This window comes from Diospyros lotus, chromosome 14, assembly GCF_014633365.1.
Source record: "Diospyros lotus cultivar Yz01 chromosome 14, ASM1463336v1, whole genome shotgun sequence".
Classification (NCBI taxonomy): Eukaryota; Viridiplantae; Streptophyta; class Magnoliopsida; order Ericales; family Ebenaceae; genus Diospyros; species Diospyros lotus.
The window spans coordinates 31,031,895-31,054,481 of NC_068351.1; the positions used below are offsets into that span (position 1 = coordinate 31,031,895).

At 36.3% G+C, this 22,587-nt stretch overlaps 2 protein-coding genes across 5 annotated transcripts in view; one reads left to right on the forward strand and one right to left on the reverse strand.

The window, feature by feature from the left end:
• LOC127790307 (V-type proton ATPase subunit C) overlaps positions 1-4,659 on the reverse strand; it is a 29,362-nt gene extending 24,703 nt beyond the window's left edge. The window contains exons 1-5 of the mRNA XM_052319748.1: positions 4,280-4,659; positions 4,118-4,186; positions 3,888-4,015; positions 3,693-3,792; positions 975-1,042 (exon numbers count right to left, since the gene is read on the reverse strand). Of these exons, the coding sequence (XP_052175708.1) occupies positions 975-1,042; positions 3,693-3,792; positions 3,888-4,015; positions 4,118-4,186; positions 4,280-4,393 (479 nt within the window). The 5' untranslated portion in view covers positions 4,394-4,659. The remainder of the gene's footprint in view (positions 1-974; positions 1,043-3,692; positions 3,793-3,887; positions 4,016-4,117; positions 4,187-4,279) is intronic.
• A 561-nt stretch (positions 4,660-5,220) lies between these two features.
• LOC127790568 (sialyltransferase-like protein 4) lies at positions 5,221-21,340 on the forward strand. 4 transcript variants are annotated; one of them, XM_052320141.1, is made up of 14 exons: positions 5,221-5,519; positions 5,625-5,698; positions 12,499-12,588; positions 12,820-12,897; positions 13,700-13,800; positions 14,404-14,596; positions 14,700-14,790; positions 14,870-14,934; positions 16,678-16,832; positions 16,934-17,015; positions 17,451-17,560; positions 18,365-18,401; positions 18,501-18,552; positions 20,590-20,736. In XM_052320141.1, exons 1-13 carry the CDS (start codon positions 5,432-5,434, stop codon positions 18,504-18,506), a joined length of 1,170 nt encoding a protein of 389 aa, XP_052176101.1. In that variant the 5' UTR covers positions 5,221-5,431; the 3' UTR covers positions 18,507-18,552; positions 20,590-20,736. The 4 variants fall into 4 exon arrangements, with proteins under 4 accessions (XP_052176101.1, XP_052176100.1, XP_052176099.1 ...); XM_052320140.1 differs by lacking the exon at positions 18,501-18,552 and having other exon boundaries at positions 20,590-20,754; XM_052320139.1 differs by lacking the exons at positions 18,365-18,401; positions 18,501-18,552 and having other exon boundaries at positions 20,590-21,340.
• Positions 21,341-22,587: the final 1,247 nt, after the last annotated feature.

The following is a 22,587-nucleotide window of genomic DNA, read 5'->3' on the forward strand; positions in this document are numbered from 1 at the left end:
AAACTAAATCCTGGGTGTCGTGTGTCTGGGTCAGAACAATGCTTTTATGTTTTCGAGTCAGGTGTATGTAATGTAAGCCCAGGTGGGCTCATGTTGTGCATGGTTGTGTAAAGATAATTATGAAATGCTATATGATAAAAGGATTATGATTTCAATAAGGGTTGTGAGTGTGTTTTGGCTTGTGTTATTGTTCGGTATCATTTAAGTAATGACCCTCTCACGGATCCTCTATCCGCAATAGGGGCTCTGGAAGGCGGGCCGTTACACCAATGGTAGCCTTCACATTGCCACACCTACCATTGCATAGTCCAACCCCAACCCAAAAAATGGATCCATCTCTAAGAATTTACAAGCCAATGATACAAGTGTTTTTCAATTGACCACACAACACTAATACAGTGGCCATTCTTATTTTCAACTCTACAAGCAGATTGTTTGTTTGTATTTGAGGAAAGAATTACTGTTTTATTAAATTGTTCCTGCAATAACAATTTCCTTCTCAGCTGCAATAACAAGATAAGACCAAATTTTGTATTAATTAGTAAGGGCCTCACCAAGCAAAAAAAAGAGAACATTTAAAGAGAAGAGAACAGATAGAAGGAGAACTTTAATTTTCAAAGCAAACATGTCAACACAAGAAGTTTCACGTCTTTCCTCCACCCCCCACAGGAAAAGAAAAAAATCACTTGACGCACATGCCTCCTTCCTTTCTCCCTAGCATGACAAATTGAGGTGTGATGGTATTCATTAAACATGCGCCACCACATGGTACTTCAGAATTCAATGATGCTCAAGAACTTGAGACATATCCAAAGAATTTATCTTTTATTACTCAACAAACAGTCCACAGTTAATAAGTCTGAACATGTGCACATACAAATCCCCATCAAAACATAGAGAAATTATGTGGCTCCAAGCAGCACACAAACCTTCATCAAAATCACAGGAATGAATATCTAACACTTGTTACCTACCTCCCACTCTGCTTTCTGTTTATGGCATTAAGTTGACTGCGAACATTGTTATACTCAGAAACACGAACCTACCACAGGTGACACAAACAAGAATTAGTATGCTCAAGTGAGAACTAACTAGAGAAAATGACTGGATTCCACAATCCCAAGAATTGAAGGAGTTATTTGTTCATTTAGCCAGGTGGATAGAGTGATATATGTGTTCCAATGCTTGCTAAGAACACGGGTTTTTTATTCTCATTATAAGGAAGAAAATAAAATAAAACATTCTTCATGGAATTAAGCAACTTTTATTCACACAATTTAAGTATACAAAATTCAAGACTGTAACTAGTAAATGGTGCAACGATGCCTAAAATTGAAAATGCCAAACATAGAGGTTTGCAAAACTCAAAATAAAGATTTAAGGCGCCTCTAACATCATCTGTAATCACAGTCTCACACCATAAAATGGTGCCAACAGTGATAGACATTGAAGATAATATAACCCTAAGAGCATAACTAAAAAGTACTTGCTCAACCAGGAGGTATTTCCATTTGTTTAAACATTACAACACATCAAGCCTTAATCCCGCAAGATGCGGTTGGCAGCATGAGTTTAGCTCGCTAATCATCTCCAATTATGGTCATATCTTCTATAAGGCCATTACAATACATGGCAAGCCTATGAGTTTTCTACCAAGTTTTTCAGGGTCTTCATCCGCCTCTTTTGCTAAAAACTTATTCTATGCCATCCATTCTCCTCATAGGAACATCTATTGATCTTCTTCTCAAATGACCAAACTATCTTAATCTTGTCTCAAGCATCTTATTTTTAATAGAAGCCACTCCAAACTTATGATGTATAACCTAATTTGTAATTCTATTATTTCTTGTATGGATGGACATCCACCATAAAATCCCCATCTCCATCACCCTAATATTTTGCATGTAAAGGTGCTTTATTGCTCAACATTCTATGTCATATAACAAAGCTAGTTTATAGTCATCTAATAAAACGTTTCAACTTCAATGAAATTTTACTATCACAATAAAAAGCCAGACACGTTTGTCCATTTTAACTATCATATCTTAATTCTATGAGTAACATCTTCAATAATCTCTCCATCTTTTTGACAATCAATTAAAGAAGTCTAAAATGATCTTCTTTTTCTTTTTTTCTTTCTTTTTGTAGAATGACTTGATTTTCAAGTCTCACCATTACATCATCTACATTTCTATTTTTACTAAGCTTACATTCTATATATTCAATTTTCAATCTGTTCAACTTGAAACCTTTGGATTCTAAGGTATTCCCCCAAATCTCGAGCTTAATATTCACACCTTCTTTTGTATCATCCACCAAAACAGTGCCATTTGCAAATAGTATAATTATAAACAAGGCACCTCTTCTTGGATTTATTAGTGAATTCATCAATCACTAGAGCAAAGAGATGAGGTCTTAGTACAAATCCTTTATGTAATTCAGTTGTAATCAAGAAGAGGCTCAAAATCTCCACAAGTTATAACACATGATTCTACTACATGATACATATCTTTAATAATCTATATACAAGTAATTTAGACTCCTTTCTTATCTGAAGCCCTTGGGAAAAACTTCTTTAGGGACTTTATTATAAGCTTTTTCTAAATTTATAAACACTATATGTAAATATTTTTGTTATCTCTAGACATTTAGATGAGATGCCTTAGCAAGTATAAAGCTTCCATTGTTGACCTACCCGGCACAAAACCAAATTGATTTTTGAACACCTTGGTTTCTCTTCTTAACCTTTGCTCAATCACCATCACCTAGAGCTACATACTGCTCGTTAGCTTGATCCCTCTGAAATCTATCCAGTTCAGCACCATTCAAGCACAAAAATGCAATTCATTTCATCTTTCCCTAGACAAAGATGAGATCCCTCATATCCAGGTCACCCTAGGAAATCGTGCTAATGTGCTACTCACAAAGACCATATTTATGAATAAACATTAGAAATTCAGCCAACTTAGAACCCCTAAAGGCAGCCGCATAGACTATAGAATACCAAATAGAACTCCTAAGGCTATAAATAGCTACATATCATCTAGGATAAACCAGTAGCTTTAGCACCGACTGAAACCTGGTAGCTCCATTTTATTAGTACAATGACTAGCCGTTCAGTTGAAGAAACAATTGGTTGTTGGAATAGCTCTCTGATATCACTAACTGATGGCACATTCTTGCTTCATGTAAAGATTGATGGAATGTTCAGGGATAGCTTGGATCCGATAACAACAACAATCACAAGCTTTAATATCACTAGGTGGGTTCAAAAATAAAAAAATCCATTCTGTAATTCATGGAGTCATAGCCCCATGCCCTGCTTTGATTAAAATTATTTCTTAAATTCAAATTTCAAAATTAACTCACTGACTTCTTGGAAAGCAGATGATCACGACTGTGAAATATCAGAGTGATATTTTAATGCAACTGAAAACTTCTTAATATGTAGATAAATCAAGTATGAACATATCCATTCCTAATTCTAAAATGCCAATTCATGTGCCTTGAATATATGTAGACATGTTTGCTTAGTTCCATACATAGAAATATGCTAGTTAACTCAAATTTATAAAGAGTGTCAAGAGTAGGTTTCCCACAATTGTTTGATCATGCTAAGGTAGTAAAAATGTTAACCAAAAGTCACTCACTTAAAATACCACAAAAGAGTTTACAATGATTGAAAGTGATACCTTAAGATCATCTTCAATCTTCGCAACTTGAACATGAATTCCATCAACGATCTCCTTCAAGGGAGACATGGTTGGGTACTTTGCCTCATCCCACACAAACCTACGTAAAATTGTTTATGGAAAAAAAAGAAGTAACTTTCAGTGGTCATTACATCTAAAAACTGAACCAATCTTGATCGCCTAAACTGCGATTACCTAGTCAGGTAAGAATCAACGGGGACGCCATCAACCGTCAACGAACTACTGACCACGCCAGAAACCCTCTCCAACTCCTCGATCTGACGCCGTATCTTGTGAGACACTCCTTCAATGAACGCATTCGACTGCATAAGATCACACACGTCAAACCACAAAAAAAAAAAAAAAACCTCAACTCAGCGCCTTAAAATCCAAAAGAATCGCGTACTTCAATCCGGAAAATTCACCTTGAAAAGGTCATCGCTGATAGCCAGAAGAGAATCCAACGTTCCGACACGAAGATTCGGGATATTGAACTGCAAAGTTTCATCAAAATTCAAACTCCGCATCTCAGATCTCACTCCGAATCATAACCAAACGAATACATACGAATCAATGCACGTACGTACCCTGTAGAGTGGAGTGTCGAAGGCGTTTTTGGAGATGGATTCCTGGAGTCGACTCCAGACAGGTGCAGCGGAGTTCGGGACGGTGAGAGAGACCACCCAATACCTCGTCGCCATTGGATGCTTCCTTCGAATTTTTAGGCTAATCGGAACGAAAAGAGAAGGTAATGCGTGAATTACACAAACCAAAGATTATTGCAGAGAATGGGGAGCAATGAAGCAACGGTGATGGCGGCCTGAGAGTCCCGAATTCAGGCTCGAGAATCCAATGCCAAACAGCGGGAATCTGGTGTGCTCGACTCGACTCCAATGCTCCGTGAAGTTCTTCTACGATTTGGGATCTCCGATCATCCGAAGTCTCCCTTTTTCCTTTCAAGAAAACCTACGGAATTAGTTATTAGACTATCCCCCGAGTTTCTCTTTTAATTCCAATATCGAACTTCTAGCCTTTCATTTTGACCCTTCAACTTTCGTTTATTTGACAACTCCCCGTCCAACAGAGCTTTCCTAAGTTCTTTGTAGTTGCATGTTTAAAAAAAGTTACCAAATTAAGAGGTGAGAAAGTATTGTTGTTTCACCTTAAAATAAAGGATAAATAATTTAATTTTAAAAAATAAAATAATATCATATAACAAACTTATATTAATCATAAAAATTACGTATAATTATGATAAAAATTTATATATTTTACTAAATTAATTATATATCTTTTAAATTTTAGATCTTTTGTTCAGATACTCTATTAATTGTATATTTCATCTCATAAGATAAGTTCTTAAGTTTTTTTTTTTTTTTTTTTTGAAATATACAAGAAATCTATTTGAGAGTATTTTTAAAAAAATTCAAGAAATGTTCGAGTAAAATGTCCAAAGGTTAGGGACTATATCATCAATTTACCCTTATATATGTATGCGTGTGTGTGTGTGTATATATAGAGAGAGAGAGAGAGAATTTGTTATTTGTGTAGATCGCGTATTTCTTCATCTGGCTTCTTCCTTCCTCACAGATCCACGGACATTCAAATTTGCTCGCTGGAGATCAATTCCGCTTCTGATTCGCCTGAATCTATAACTCCTTTTTCACGGAATAGCTTCGCATAAGAGGTTTAATCATTTCAATTCTCAAATCCGAAACTTCTCGAGTTTTCCTCATTAGATGAGGCTATTACAATTGGCGTTTTTACTCGCTTTAGCCTCGGGATTAACAGCCATTCTCGTTTACTTCACCGGCATATCCAAACTATGTAAGTATGGGCATCTGTTTATGTACATTTGTTTGTGCATGCGAATCTGGATGAAATTAGAATTGATTCGTTCATTTTCGATTTGGTTTGGTTATTGGTTTATAGATGGAGAATACCAGCTCGCAGATGAAGACCTCGAAGCATTGCAATCGTTGCAGAGTGGTTTCCAGAAATGTGTGGTGAGTTCTAAGTGCGAAGAGTGTGTGTTCTTTGCTCCGATTTATGAACTAGTGTGAGTGCCAATGAATTAGGCTATCTTTCACATTGATGTTCCGGCTTTAGGTTTAATCTCTCAGTTCACATGCTAAATCAATTGGAAGTGTATATTATGTTTCGGACATCTCGGTTAGTTTAGTTCCCTGTCTAGTTCATGGATTGGCGAGGGAAAAGGGAAACAAAGTACGCAAGCAAAGTTCTGTTTGTTGTCTTTCTGGTGACTAAACAGAACGATCAGAAAATAAAAATATGATGAAAACATGTAAATTATTTTTACTTCTTGATATCATTTCTCTAGTTGTCATGTTTTCATGTTGCACCGCTTAGTTTCATATATCAACTATGTGATGGAACACAACCATATGAATTATCTTCATTCACCACTATCTCGTGAAACTATTCCATATAAAGATGGTGTTGTGTTGGGAAAAAAATAAGATGAGAAACAAAAGATCCAATCACACTCAAATACGAGATTTTTACGTGAAAAACCCTGAAAGGGAAAAATCATAGTCGTCGAAACGATAGAGGAAAAATATCACTATGTAGTAAAGTTTACAACTACAAAACTCAATATTCTCTCTCTAAATCCAAGTCTCAATTACACCCAATTCCTATCTTTCATTGGTTTCTCACAAGTGATTTGCACACCTTGAATAACAAGTCAAGCATCCTATTTATAGACTTGTTTCCTTGTTCACCAAGGCTAAGATTTCCCTGCCTAACAACAATTAACAACTGACTAGTAAATAGAATTACACACTAAACAAGAAACCAATATTAGGAATAGGAAATAATCTTCAAAACTAATTTGGATTTCTTGCTAAAAATTCCAATATGCTGGAACTCTATCTCATCATTCCTTTGCAAGAAGATTGGGTAACGAAGGGCATCTAACGTAAAATTTTGGCACATTGACCTTTTGTATAGATTTGTATTATCAACGTAACTCTTAGAAGTTAATTGACATTATGAATGCCATGCCATCAACCCTAACTTGATTATAGTAAATTGCAATTAATGATGATGATATCATTTCTCTGGTTCCTTTTTTAAAACATCATAGGGGCTGTTTAGCTGTGGGAAACAACCCAAGTTTTATAGAAAATTACTCCACAAAAAATGGAAAATTAGAAAACTTGTTCAAATACAAAGGGGTTGTTTAGTTGTAAAAAATGATTTCCAATTTTCTATAAAATCTCTAGTTTTCATTTTCCAAAGAAAATTTGAAAAATGAGTTCAATTGTTAGAAATAGAGAAAACTAATTTCCAATCTAGAAAATTGAACATATGTTCAAAAAGGAGAGATGTTTTAATTTCTTTTGTGTAACTTGTGTTAGAGAAGGAGATGAAGATAATTTGAGAATTTTTTTGGAAAATTGTGCTTTCAAAATCTCCAAATTGATAAGGAAAATTTAGGAAACTCATTTTAAGTGTTTTCCAGATTTAGTTCAATTTTTGAAAACTGCATTTTACAAATCTCCATTTTCTAGTTAGAAATTTTTTGTATTTGAACAAGTTTTCTTACTTTCTGTTTTCTATGGAGTAATTTTCCAGAAAACTGGGACTGTTTTCCAGAACTAAACAACCCAAAAAAATAGAGTGTTTTTCAAAATTGAAAAATAAAGTGTTTTTCAAAATTGAACTCAACTTGGAAAACACCGAAAATGAATTTTATAAATTTTCATTATTAATTTGGAGTTTTGGAAAACGTGATTTTCCACAGTTTTTCCCAAATCATCTCTATTTAATTCTATAACGCAAGTTAGAATTACACATAGTTGTTAAAGGCATGCCTAGGCGCAAGGCGCCTTATAGCGCAAGTTTGGTGCCTCGCCTAGGTCGAGCCGAGGCGAGGCGATTTTAGCGAGGCCCTCGCCTTGCATGGTGAGGCGTCGGGGCGTGAGGCGCGCCTCATCAAACCTAGGTTTTAATTAAAACCTGGGCAACCCAATTCGCTCCTCACTCCTCCCGACTCCAGCAGCGCCTGCATCCTCTCCAGCCTCTCCTCTCCAGCTCGCCCGATCTTCCTCTTCCTCTCCCTCTGCCTCTCCCTCTCCCTCTCCCTCTCCAGCCCCAGTCGCGCCAGCCCGCCTCCTCTCTTCCTCTCCTCTCCAGCTCGCCTGATCTTCCTCTTCCTCTCCTCTCCAGCTCGCCTGATCTTCCTCTTCCTCTCCTCTCCAACCGCACCCGCATCCTATCTTCCTTTCCAGCTCGGCCCGATCTTCTTCTTCCTCTCCTCTCCAGCTGCAACCCCCTCTTCTCTTCCTCTCCTCTCCAGCTCAGCCCGATCTTCCTCTTCCTTTCCTCTCCAGCCACACCCGCCTCCTCTTTTCCTCTCCTTTCCAGCCGCGCCCTCTTCCTCTATTCTCTTCTGCTCACGCTCTTCTCCTCTCTTCCTCTCCTCTCTTCTCCTCTGCTCTTCAAACTGTTAAGCAGCCCGCTACCCACCGAAAGTAGCTACCAATCTCAGTTCCAGGCTTCCAACCTCTCCTCTTCTTGGTTCCAGCCTACCCTTGTGAGTTCTTTACTTGCTTTTTATTTGATTATTTCTTGCATTCTTGCTTAATTTCTCTTGCTAGTTGTTGTTCTCTCTTTATAGTTTATACGATTGTTGTTTTCGTGTTTTCTTTATAGTTTATCAATGTCGTCGACAACTTCCAAAACTGACCCAGCATGGAATTATTTTGAAGCTGATCTTAATGATAGAAATATCACCGCATGTAAATTTTGTCGTAAAGTAACAAAATGTGGTATATTTTGGGTGAAACAACATCTTGTGGGTGGTTTTAAGAATACTAAAGCTTGTCCAAAATGTCCTCCATCAGTAAAAGAAGAGATTGGAGAGTACATGCAAAAGAAGAAGAATAACAAGGATGAGTGAAATATGGCACCGTTAGACGATGATTTTCAATTTGGTGAAGGGTATGATGATGATGATGATGAGCTGCCGCCTCAAAGTGAAAAAGACCCAATGTATCTACTGGAAGTGGAAGCGGTATTGGTAGTGTTGGTAGTGTTAAAGGGCCAACAAAAAAGGGTCCACTTGATGTTTTTTTTAAAGACCTAGAAGTTAGTGTGTTGAAAAGCAAGGCCAAAGGAAAGCAAACAAGGTTGGGTGAGAATGATTTTGCAAAAAAAGAGTTAAGAGCTCGAGTTTGTAGAATCTTTGCACGATGGATGTATGATGCAGGCATCCCATTCAATGCAGTGACATATGACAGTTTTAAAGTCTTTATAGAAGAAGTTGGTTAGTATGGTCCGGGTGTGAAGCCGCCTAGTTACCATGAAGTCAGGGTTCCCCTTCTCAAACAAAAGGTGGAAGCCACTCGTGCAATGATGAAAGATCATGAAGAGACGTGGGCCAAATATGGATGTTCCATTTTGTCAAATGGCTGGAAAGACAAGAAGGAAAGGACATTGATTAACTTTTTAGTCAATTCTCCTAAATGAAGTATGTTTTTGGAGTCTATTGATGGTTCTAGCTATTCAAAGACTAGGGAAAAGATGTTTCAATTATTAAGTAAATGTGTGGAAAAGATTGGAATAAGAAATGTGGTGCAAGTGGTCACCGATAGTGCTTCAAACAATGTTTTAGCAGGTATGAAATTCATTTTTGTAATTTGTATTACGTTTATAAATAGAACAATTTGAATATTCATTAGATATTTATTATTTACTAATATCTTGTTAATTTCACTCTAAATAATAACAGGAAGATTTTTGGAGGCAAAATATCCTATGTTGTTTTGGACACCATGTGCAGCGCATTGCTTGGATTTAATGTTAGAAGATATTTTCAAGTTGCCTTATATGAAGAAGACATTTGAGAGAGCTGTTATGGTGAATAGCTACATCTATACTCGTTCTGGTCTAGTAAACATGCTTAGAAGATTTACTAATAAGAAAGAGTTGTTGAGGTCTGCAAAAACACGGTTTGCAACTGCCTTTATCACTTTGGGCAGGATGCATAGATTGAAAAGCAACCTTAGAAGAATGTTTACCTCCGAGGAGTGGATGACAAGCAAGTGGGTAAAAGAAGCGAGGGCTAAAAAGGTTGTAGAAGTGATTTTGATGCCTTCATTTTGGAACAATGTTGTATATGCTTTAAAGGTGGCTGGTTCATTGGTGCGTGTATTGCACTTAGTGGATGGTGAGAAGAAGCCGGCTATGGGATACATATATGAGGCCATGGATAGGGCCAAAGAAGCGATTGCTAACTCTTTTAATGGAGATAAAAAGAAGTATGCACTCATTTTTCAGATCATTGATAATTGATGGGATGTTCAGCTTCATTGCCCCCTGCACGCTACTGGTTGGTACTTGAACCCAAAATATTTCTAGAAGGCTTAATGTATAGATCCAGAGATCATGACTGACTTATATGAATGCATTAGAAAGTTAAATTCAAATGTAAAGGTTCAAGACCAAATTGATGCTGAGCTTTCGATATATAACAAAGAAGATGGGTTCTTTGGAAACTATATGGCTATTAGAAAGAGAGCTAAGAAATCACCAGGTACACATATATATATATTACATTATATATATAATCATTCTAGATAATAGATAATAATTAACCTATGAATTTTATTGGACAGCGGAATGGTGGGCTTCATATGGAATGTCAACACCCACGTTGCAAAATTTTGCAATTAAAATTCTTAGCTTGACTTGTAGTTCATCTGGGTGTGAACGTAATTGGAGTGTGTTTGAAAATGTAAGTGCATTGTACATATAACACTTACATTTTTTATTAGTAGTTGGTTTGTTTCATGTATCTTATTCTTAGTATGTTTTTGCATAAATTGTTGCAGCTTCATACTAAATGGAGAAACAGGCTTGATCAACTTCGTTTAAACGACTTGGTGTTTGTGAAATACAATAGAGCATTGAGGCGTCGGTATCAAATCCATGATACCATTGACCCTATTATATTGACCCACATTGATGAAAGCAATGAATGGTTGACTGTAAAACTTGATGAGGAGAATGATAAAGATGATGAAACTATTTTTCTAGATGACGTTGGGGATGGGTTGACATGGAATAATGTCATTGCGGCTGCAGGAGTTGGAGAGCCTAGTTATCGATTTAGAATTAAACAAACTCGATCACAATCAGGTTCAACTTCAGCTTCGACTTCAAAGCGGCGAGTAACTCAAGAGATTGAAGAGGAGGAGGAAAGTGATGCAGAGATCGAAGATGATGAAGACTTGGAAGAGTGAGAAGAATTGGGAGATGAAGAAGAAGATGAAGTGGTGATTGAAGGGATGATGAAAATATTGACCTTGATGTTAATGATCTCCTTGATGATAATTGATTAAAAAACTTCTTTATATTGATTGTGGACTTGTAGTGTTTATGCATTTGTTTAGAACTTTGCATTATGATTGGTACTTGTTTGAGTTTGAGACTTTAAGTTTGAACTTTGATGATGTTTTTAGTTTAGAATTTGCATGATGAATGAATCAACTTTGATGTTGTTAGTTTATAGAATTTGAAGATAATGAATCATGAATGATATGAATGTGTTATTATTGATAATTTGATAGTTGTTTATGATTTTACAAGATTTTGAGTTTTTTTTTTAAAAGGTGCGCCTCGCTTCGCAAAGACGCGCCTTGTGCCTCAGGCTCCAGGACCTTTCGCACCTCGCGTCTTTCATAACTATGAAATTACAGAAGCAAAACCTCTTTGTTTCTTTCTTTTTTTAATATATGTTCTAATTTTTTAGATTGGAAATTAGGGTGCATTTGATAGACATGGAAAATGAGGGTGGAATTCATTTTCCATCTAAATTTCAAGAAATTCTATCAAACAGTTTTTCAATTCCATAGAATTCGAATTCCATTTTAGTTCAAAAAGTGAATATTTTCCTTGAAATCAAGGAATTGGAATTCTTAGGGGTTGGGGTGAGAATTGGAATTCCACCCTCATTTTTCAACTCTATCAAACGCACCCTTAGTTTTCTGCACTTCTAACATATGAATGCTTTTTTTAAATTTTCTATGGAAAATGAAAACTAGAGAATTGTAGAAGATTAGAGATAGAAAACTGGAAAACATTTTCACAACTAAACAACTGTTTACTACTCCTGCTAGTTCCCAATGCATCTTGAAGGAGGGAAAAGGTGAATCTCTCCCCGACACGTCTACCCCCCTGCCCCCCCCCCCCCCCCCCCCCCCAAAAAAAAAAAAAAAAAAAAAAATTCTCTAGCAATTCCAAATTAAAAAGAAAAAAGATGTGATAGTAAATGGACTTGGGGTAGATTCCTGTTATTATTGCAGTGCAACATTTGAGTACTCATTTGAACATTGTAATGAGGATCCTTAATCAATAAGAATGAAACACAGTCTAGAATTTTAGTTTTTGTCATCCTTTCACCAAGTAGCCATACAATAATTGGTATTAATTCAGGCAGGTTCTTCAAGTTTAACACCAAAGGAAATATAGATGGCTATAAGGACACCAAAAGGAGGTGCTAAGCTATCCTGAGTAATGGTGTTTAGATATGCAACTCTTCATATAGGTCACAGTATTGGAGTTCAGACAGTACTCTTTTAAATTTGTCTAGCACTTCTAAACATGGGATTTTGGAGGACTAATGATGAATTTTTTATTTGTTATGCTTTTAAACAGATAGAATCTAAAATCTCAGAATTTATGATTCCAATTTTTTTCGGTATGAATTTTGATGTGACATTATGTCATGCTTAAATACGCCTAATTGCAGTTAGTTATGTTTGCTTATTTTATGCAGAGTTCAAATGGATTAGGTTTACAAGCTCTAAGTGGTAGAGACTTTTGTGAGATTACACTACAGTTTCCTAGTGATACAGACTCCAAATGGGTATGTTCCCCCCAACCTCCTCACACCCCTCCCAGAAAAATAATCCTCTTTTTAATTCCATATTCAATAGTTCCACTTTCATGCGGTAACAATTTTTCAAAGCACAAGCATTCTATTTATTCCCCCCCCCCCGGAAAAAAAAAAAAGATCTCACCATTTGCTCCATTGTTACAAGTTTTCTTTTACTTGACTTTATAGTTATTCTTACATGGAGTCCAATATCTTAAACAGACAGATCCTAAAACAGGAGAACCTGAAGGCTTGTCATTTAATTTGAATCTTTGTGAAGCTGTGGCAACATGGGAACAGGTTAGTGTGCTATTTCCCATACTACCATGCAATTTAATACTCCCCCAATTCTATGCAGTCAAGCTGTGTTACGTGGACTCTTCTATATTGGTGAAGTACTTATGTTGGACACTTGACTTTCCAAGGAGGGCATAAGACGTGTTTGTTGTTTTTAGTTGGACATGGACACAATAAATCAGGGGTGGATCCAGGGAGCAGCTGAGCAGTGGGCTGTGTGGGGTGGGCAGAGGGCAAAGAGCTGGAAAGGGTGGGCAAAGAGCTGCGGCGCATATATATATATATATATATTGATGTCTGGGCTGAGGATTGCACGGGCTGAACCCAATCCAACCCTCCCCTGGATCCTCCCCTGCACTAAATATATTAAAATATAAAAGTCTATAAAAACTCTTGTTCTATTAATAACAAGATAAATGAAAATATTTATGAAATTTAAACATATGCTCATGTCCTTGGACTGGGAATAGATGAGTCCAATGCTTGGACAAGTACCCACATCTGGCACCCATACCCTGGTCCATGAAAAATAGCTTTTAGGTTGTGCTATGATAACTAGCATTCGAGCAATTATTATTTGGTACGTGATGAGTTATTAATAAGCAATCGAGTCTATACAAACTTGTATTTTTCCTTATTCTGTTCACCTAGATTGAACCAAGAGCCTGATTCCTGGAGAAATTTTTTGTTAGTCTTGCTTATAAGAGTGGTCTTTACTTCTCCTACTATATCTTGATCTTCATTAATCAATCTGTTTCATTTACTTTACCAATTGATTTACTCTTTTACAAGCTGAATTGCACAGGTGCGGAATAGTACAACAGTACTTACAAAGGAGTTTATAGATGCTTTACCCAATGGATGGGAGGAGTATGCGTGGGGGAGAATTAACAAAGGAATACTTCTGTAAGTACTTGTTGCTGATGCTATAAAAAATTATTGTTCAATGATCGAAGAGGTAATTTAAGTGAAAAGGAGTTGATTTTCTGCATATGTTCTACACGTACATGCTTGTCTATGATATGTATATAGCTAGGACTATATCACCAATCTTTCAGGTCGTTTAAATTGTAACATCATGAAAGTTTTTCAGAGAGCCATAATCACACTTGTTGCTGATGCTATAAAAAATTATTGTTCAATGAACAAAGAGGTAATTTAAGTGAAAAGGAGTTGATTTTCTGCATATGTAGATACACATGCATGCTTGTCTATGATATGTATATAGCTAGGACTATATCACCAATCTTTAGGTCGTTTTAAATTGTGACATCATGAAAGTTTTCCAGAGAGCCCTAATCACATCTTGAATGTGCTATCATGACTATTTATGCTTCCAATAAAATAAATAGACAATTAACTGGAGAATATTTCCTGCTGGATATTATAATGAACAGCAGATTCTATCTGCAGCAGCCCTTCAGCCTTAGTGAGTTGGTAAATTCTGCTGTTCAAAGCAACTAAAAGATCCTAGAAATAGCTCTCTGATGCAGCATGTTTCTTTTGCAGAAACCGGTGTGAAAATAAGACTCTTTGCATGGAAAAGCTTTCTCTTGTGCTCCCTGAAACACCTCCATTTCTTCCAAGGCAGTTCGGCCGGTGTGCGGTTGTTGGTAATTCAGGAGATCTTCTGAAGACAAGATTTGGAAAGGAGATAGATGGTTATGAAGCTGTGTTCAGGGAAAATGGTGCACCAATCCAGGTTCTCCATCCAACTTATTGGACTTAAATGTTAGGCTGAATTTTCTTTTACATATAAGTCATGTGAGCCTATTCTTTTCTCTTTTATTTTGTCTGTACTGCAGAATTATACAGACTATGTGGGAACAAAAAGTACATTTCGCCTTCTTAATAGAGGATCAGCTAAAGCACTCGACAAAGTTGCTGAATTATATGGTATATCTCAGTAATTACACTCTCTTGCTGGTGGGGATTTTTGCTTGTACTAGAACATAACGATAATTTCATTTTACAGATGCTGGAAAGGAAGTACTGATCATTAAGACGACAATTCATGACATCATGAACAAAATGATTCGGGTTTGTACAAATTCCTTCCTTTTGCAAATAGATATGTCCCTGACCCTCTCCAGTGCCACTGCCCAAAACCAAAAAAGGAAAGTTATTGTTGCTCCAGTTTGTATGGTAGGGGAAGCCATTGGCTCTCTGTGGTTTGAAACACCTGACATAAGATGATACTAAAAATGACTAGTATCCTGGAAAGGTTTAATGCAACTTTATTCTGTTCTCATTAATTATGGGACTGCATACTTGGCACTATTTGGAGTGTCATGTTTTTCAAATTACTTCTGTTACCTTAAACCCTAAGATAACATTTGTTGTATGATTTAGAGCTTTGGGCACTACCAACATATGCAAAACATAAATGTTACTAAGACGAGAATGTTACAATGGATGCGACCATACAAGAAAAGACAAAATAAGAAAAGAGATTATACATGATCAGGTTATAATAGCTCTGTTGGGGTTTGGGATGCAAGAGGCATGATTAAGTTGGTTCAAGCATGTGAGAAGAAGACCAATAGGTGCACCTATGAGGTGAGTGGATGAGATGGAGAAAGTATGTTGGAAAAGTGGTAAAGGAAGACTGAAGAAAATGAGGGGGAAAACCATTAGATGTAACATAGGATTTAATGGTTATACAAAGGATACTGCCATGGATAGAGATAGCTAGAGGGCTAAAATTCATGTAGCTGACCCCGCCTAGTGGGATTAAGCGTGTGATTGTTATTGTTGTTTGTTTCTATTAGGACTTATATTAAATGTATAATAGAATATAAATGGAATTAAATTACCATGCCAAGTGGGGTTAGTTTAGAAGAGTTCTAATATGGCATGAAAATTTGGTGGAGAAGACTTGGCAACAAACCAATCTCAGTTCTTTACAGGCACGTACAGGAACCAAAAATTTCAAGATAATGTACTGGAAACAATAATAACTTTAAAGCAATTGCATTTACTAGGAGTGAATTCAGTAAAATAGTACAAAAAGGTAGTTAGCACTAGTATTAATTATGTTCTAGTAATTTGTCTATTTTTTCATAATGGACTATCTTTTTGGGACAGGGAATATTTTTTTTCAAACCAACTTTGCATTCATTTTGTCTCTAAATGAACCAACATGTTTGATGCCAGAATTTGCTGCCAAGCAGCTGTGTTGACACATGAGCCATTGAAGAGGCTGTAATAGATTAAAGATACTGCCTCATGCACATTACCAATTACATAATAGAAAATAGAAGGCCACATGTTCCATCTATTAACCATTATGCAGAAACAATTAACAGAAAATGGAAATGTGCCAAGAATTTAAGATTTTGAATATCAATTAATATGAAGTGGGAAGGTAGCAGAGTAAGGGAACTAGTTTCTCCTGAAAGCAGTTGCTGAAGGGGAACTAGTGTCCCGTGTTTGGATTCATGTTCAAAATATTTTGACCAATGACATAATTTTCTTATTATGGCAATGAATGAGGTTGAATAATGGACATAAATATCATCACTGAAGTATGCCTTGCGGACAGCATGCAAAAAACCACCAGTTTTGTTTACAATTCCATCCTGGTTTCCAAGTTTTTACTCTTTCTGGGATGAATAATCAAGTCCGTATTATTGCTTCCCCCCCCCCCCACCCTTTCTTTTCCTCTTAGTGGTGTTAGGATGTAACTGAATATGTGAAACATCTAAAACTGGGGATTTCAGCTCCTAGTTTTTGGCCTACATAACATCTTTAAGTCACAACTTTTGGTTTTGTCTTCTGTAGGAAATTCCAATTCAGAATCCTGTATATCTGATGTTGGGCGCATCTTTTGGTTCAGCAGCAAAAGGAACTGGGCTTAAGGCTCTTGAGTTTGCTTTATCCATTTGCGACACCGTGGACATGTATGGTTTCACTGTTGATCCAGGTTATAAAGAATGGTATGGAAGGATGGAACTTAAATTTGGCAAATTGTGTTTAGAGGAGACATATAATTATAATGCTTTGACCTTAAGAAGGTTCTGTACCAAATCTATTGCAGGACTAGATATTTCTCGGAGTCTCGAAAAGGCCACACTCCTTTGCAGGGTAGGGCTTACTACCAGATGATGGAGTGTTTAGGAGTAAGTATACAGCTTCTGTATCATTTTAATTAATTAATTAATTTTTTATGTTGAAGCAAGTACCATAAACAAATTTAACAACTTCAATATGGTTGTGAGACTAATAAGAACACATAATAAAAAAAAAAATGAGGGACAATAAGGGATGTGAACTGCAGCCATTATAGTAACCAGAGATAGGCAGGGGTGGACGACTCAAACTAAATGAATTACCACAACTCTATTTTTAAGTGTTTCCTCATTTCCTGTTTATGTTATAATTCAAAGCATTTAAATTGTAATCATCCTTGTTTGACTTTTCCTTTCTTGCTCAAGTAGAAAAAAGGTTTCTATCCCCATGTGTCCTCTCTTATACAGATAGAATTGTCTCTCTGCTTATTTACTATGGTCCAGTTCCTACCACTCATTTTATTTTCTGTTTTCTTGTTTTTCTAGCTTATTAGGATTCATTCTCCCATGCGATCTGATCCACAACGTGTAGTAAAGTGGGTACCTGACCATCGAACTATTGCTGCTGCCAGGATTGCATCAGAAAAATTGTTAAGGTAACTGTTTACATAATTCCTTAAAATTAAATTGATAATTTCAGGTATGCCATTGTGGTTATTCCTTGTTCTTAGTATGATATGAGCATTTGTGTGCTTGATGTTTTGTGACTCTGTTCAAACATATGATATTGATATGAATGATGGGAGTATATTGTCTGGCAGATAACATATGATCAGATCAATATGGCAGTTCACATGCTACAGTTCCATTTGGGAAGTCAATTTGTTACAGAAACTGGTATATTTGGGAAAGTAGAAGTTCTAACCAAATTCTGATGGTATATTAATATTAGAATGCTACTCTTTTGCCTAACGGGAGTAAGGTGTTTGAGCTTGTGGAGGTAAGAAGAAATGGATGCAAGAAATCTCAAAGATCTTATTTTCTATTGGAATTGACCTCTTGACCTGCAACCCTCCATTCATGTGCCTAGGGTTGTAAATGCGTCCTCAATGGGTCCCAACTAACCCCATTTAACATTAAAACAAGTATAAAAATGAGGGTATAGGTCTAAGGCTCTTTCGAAAATTTATTAAAACAAGTATGTAAATGGAGTTATTTGGGGTTGTGATTTGATTGATATTAACCACTGAAGAGATAGATGATGAAATGTTCGTGTTTATGATGATGATGTTGACATTATCATACCACTTCTCCTGTGGACCCCACTGCTTGTAATAATCTGGACTGCCTAAAATATCGAGTCAGGCATCATTTACATGATTTCATCTTCGGTTTGAACATGGGTCAATTTTATGAATAATTTACTGAAATAGTGAAACTCTTATTGATCTTATTTTCAGTGGAAATCTTGTCATGTTGCAGAAAAACCTTCATGAGGTGAGTGTAGTATTGTCACATACCCAGGTACTGGTTTCTTGTAGTTGGCGCAGTAGATTCTTGTTCTGCAAATCTAAATGTCCTGACTATCCATTGCAGTGTTGAAGAAGAGTTACATTGACTCTCATCAATGATTCTGAATAACAGTCGAGTAAGTAGCAACACACACTGACTATTCACGGCTTGCTGAATTTAGTCTGTTATATCATGTCTGCACTTGTTAAATACTGGCTGGAGCAAATGTGGTGCAGGCCAAAACAGACATGATGAGTTTTCATTAGTAGTGATGACAATGGTGAGCTGGGAGCACATGTGAACTGCTAGAGCTCAGAAGGGAGCGAACTAGACTAAAGAAAGAGTGGCAGTGGACATAGAATCCCAGTGTTCTGTTTAATCTGTTTCTAATGACTTGAGGCCCCTACTATTTGTAGCATAGTTCTTAGCTTTAATACCAGTCCAAAGGCCATGGACAATTGATTATGGCCTCACACTCCATCAATTGGTTGTAATGAGCAATATGGTGGTGATGACACCATGTCTCCATTATGGTGTCATGAAGAGTAATGCAACGGCTTTGGTGGAGGATGGCCAGAATTTAGTGAAAGATTGAAGTTGGGAAGAAAAGAAAAGAAGAAGTTGGAGAGGAAGAGGGAGCCGAGAGAGGGAGAAATTCTCTGGAGGTGATAATCAGCAAAATTTTTATTCAAGTCATCAAAAATAATTTCTAATTACATCATAAATAGGCAGAAATCCCCACTAAAAGATAATTATCCTAGTTATATTTATCTAACAAAATAAATAAAAACATGTCCCCACTGCAGGAGGCCCCCTCTTTGTGAGGGTTGAGGGAGGGTTGTATTTGTACACAACCTTCCCCTTACTTTTTTTGCAAAAAGACTGTTTCCATAACTTAAACCCATGGCCTTCCAGTCACAAAGGAGCAATCTTACGATTACTATCAAAACTTGCCTTCTATCCTAACAAAATAAATAAATGTAAAAATCTAAAATCTACTAAATTTAAACAAATATAACAACTAAATATCCTATCAGGCTTACCGTTGATGATTGGATTTTTTTTCTTGTGATTGGTCAAGGCCAAGTTCACTCAAGAGAGGAGCAAGGCTTCCATGAACCTACAACTGTAACCCCTAATCATCAAACCCTTGTGAGCCTGCCTCAGCCTAGGTTATTGTGGTTGGAGATCAGATTCTAGAATACTTCAACATAATGGAGATAACCCATTTGAAGGCCTCACTGGGGATACATGTTGAGACACTTGGATAATGAGTTTTCTTGGCTGAACCAAGCACGTTTCACAAGATTAATCAAGCCTCATTTCTTAGAGGGTGAAAATATGGAGATGCAACATGCTATCTCACAAGGTTGACACTTAGACAAGACACAACTCTTGGAGGGAGGGATATATTGGAGATTCACATGCTCAATCGTCAATGAGAGAGATTAGAGATTTATGTGCCATATTACCAGGCTTGCATTTGGAAATTCATATGGAGAATTGTCCTTGGAGAGATTATGGAGATTTGACTGGCTGACGTGAAAGTAATCTGACATGCCACCTCAACAAATATAATACATATACCCACATCCCTTGGTTTCAAGCATGTGTTGGAAAGACTAACATATTAGGTTTATAGGCTGATTTTCCTGTTTATCTTGCTGTGTGGTCTTCTGAAAAACCGACTTCCATTGAGATCTGAGACTTGAGACCTATATTTTGAAGTCAAAAATTAAAGGGCCTTTGACTACCAGTTTAACTTACTCTGGTCATCTGCAAAAAAATTTAGTGTATTTAGATAGGGAAAGATTTGATGACATGAGCTAAATCCGTGCGTTGCTAAAGCTGCTGTCAAAAATCTTAACTCTACAAAATAGGATGCAGGAAACACTGATAAATATTCCTGTATTTGACTGTCCAGATCATTTTTGACTCCTAAGGTACTAACGAGGACAGAAACGGCGGCTCGCTGCCATTTATCTTGATTCTTCATTTAGATGGCAAACAATTTCATTTTTGAAATAGTGGCAGCAGAGAAATACAGGCCATTTCAGAGATAGGAGGACTGCCTCCTTTATGTTGATACCTGGTTTTTGTTAATGAGAACAAATCAACCCTTGACATTTAAGAGCTTAAGGGCATATTCTGATCTTTTACTTTATTTTAATAGGAGGGCTGGAGCAGGATCTAGGGAGCCACTGGGTGCATGTGCCATCATCAAGAAGCAGGTTAAAAGAAAGCGTATAGAAGTTTCCAGTCTCAGAAAAGTCACCTTTGAGCATCAAAACTACGTAAGAGGAGCCACCATGTACCCATTGGAGCACAATCCTGGACACGCTCTGCTCTGCACGGTGCCAACAAATCGCTGAGAACTGTTTCCATGGTTGATCTATGAATACATTCAAATGCTCTGAGAAGGCAAGATCTGCTGCAAGTCAACTCGGCATTAAGATTCTGGAAGAATGAACAACACAATTCTGTTTCGCCATATAAGTTTTTCGAGTTCTCTAATTCCGCCACAGGTCTGTGCTGCCCCATTGCACGGGAACTTCACGAGCGTCAACTATATAGGACTAGACAGGAAATGATGAGACCCTCACCTGCCATAATTTTCCCATTCTTTTCAGCATTGGCTGTTCTAAGTTCTAGCCACATTGTTCTCCTTTTGTTCAATGCGAGGTTGTTCACTGTATCTTAATTTCTGGTTGAATAGAACTATTGATTGAACGACTTTAGTTCTAAGCACGGCGCTCAACAGCAAGAAAGGGGGGGCTAAGTTGGCTAGCACCTGAGATGCTATGGGTAGAGGGGCTTGTGGTAGATATAATTTGTGAATTCTAGTTACTTTCTTTGCAAATGTTTCTTCATCTTCTCAAAAGTAATATATGCTGAAATTTAATGTTTCAGCCCACCTTTGAGCATGGTTGGCAATAATTCTATCTTGAAAACACTTCTTGTTAGGTGGGTAACTAGCATCTATCTCGACAAGTGTCAAGAGGTGTTATTGATAGACAAGGCGAAAAAAAAATAAAAAGGGAAAGAAAAAAATATGTTCTCACATTTTTTTAGTTTTTTTTTTTTTTTTTTTTGAAAAGTTATTAAAAATTAAAACAAGTAATAATTGAAATACAGATGAATGCCTAAAATTCAAAAGGCTTAATATATATGGTGCTCCTTCAACAATTAAAAAAAAAATATGTTGTTTAGTTTAGATGTCCAAACATTAAGATTTGATATCTTAATTATTAAAAATTATTATTTTAAATTTTTACCATGACATAACATTAACGTGTATATGAAAATGTATGTTTCTGCAAGTGACACGCTACGTGAATAATTAATTGACAGTATATATATAGAAAGAGAGATTTATTTTGTTATATTTTGTGATTGAAAATAGAAAAATGTAACGTTTTTTGAGTTAATGATTCATAAATTTATTTATTTTTGTAACATAGAAATCGGAGAAAGGCGCAGTACAAAAGTTTTCGATAGAGACCATCATTTTTTCTCTTATAACCTTCAAGCACTGGCCCAAACTAGACAATCAAGATAAATTTTAATATAATTTGTCTCACTGACGTAATTTTTTTATAATGTGATACTTTTTTTGTTTTACATATATGTTTCAGTCAGGATATGAATTTAAATCAATAATTTTTAATAGTTAAGATACATAATCATGAAATTTTTATATATTAAAAATTAAACAACATATTTTTTAATTATTAAGATAATACAACAAGCTAGTGAATGCCATGTTATTTAAAAAAAAATAAGCACATTCATATACTCGTTGCTATTTTATCATAACAAAAATTTAAAATAATAATTTTTAATAATTAAAATATTAAATCTTAATATTTTACATATCAAAAATTAAATATTATATTTTTTAATTATTGAAAAATCATAATATATGCTTCCAAATGGTTCGAACTATTAAAATAAAAAAAAAACTAAAAAAAGCCATGAAAAGACCTACAAGCAAATGTTGCATTCAAAAGAGGAGTAAAACGTGGAGATTTGGATCCGGGCCCCTTCCGCAAATATAAAAAAATATAAGGAGTTATGGGTAAATTTTAGGCCGGGTCTTTTGCTCTCGAGCTACTCACACGTGTCTCTCTCTCTCTCTCCCCCCTCCCCACTCTCTCTCTCTCTCCGCCCG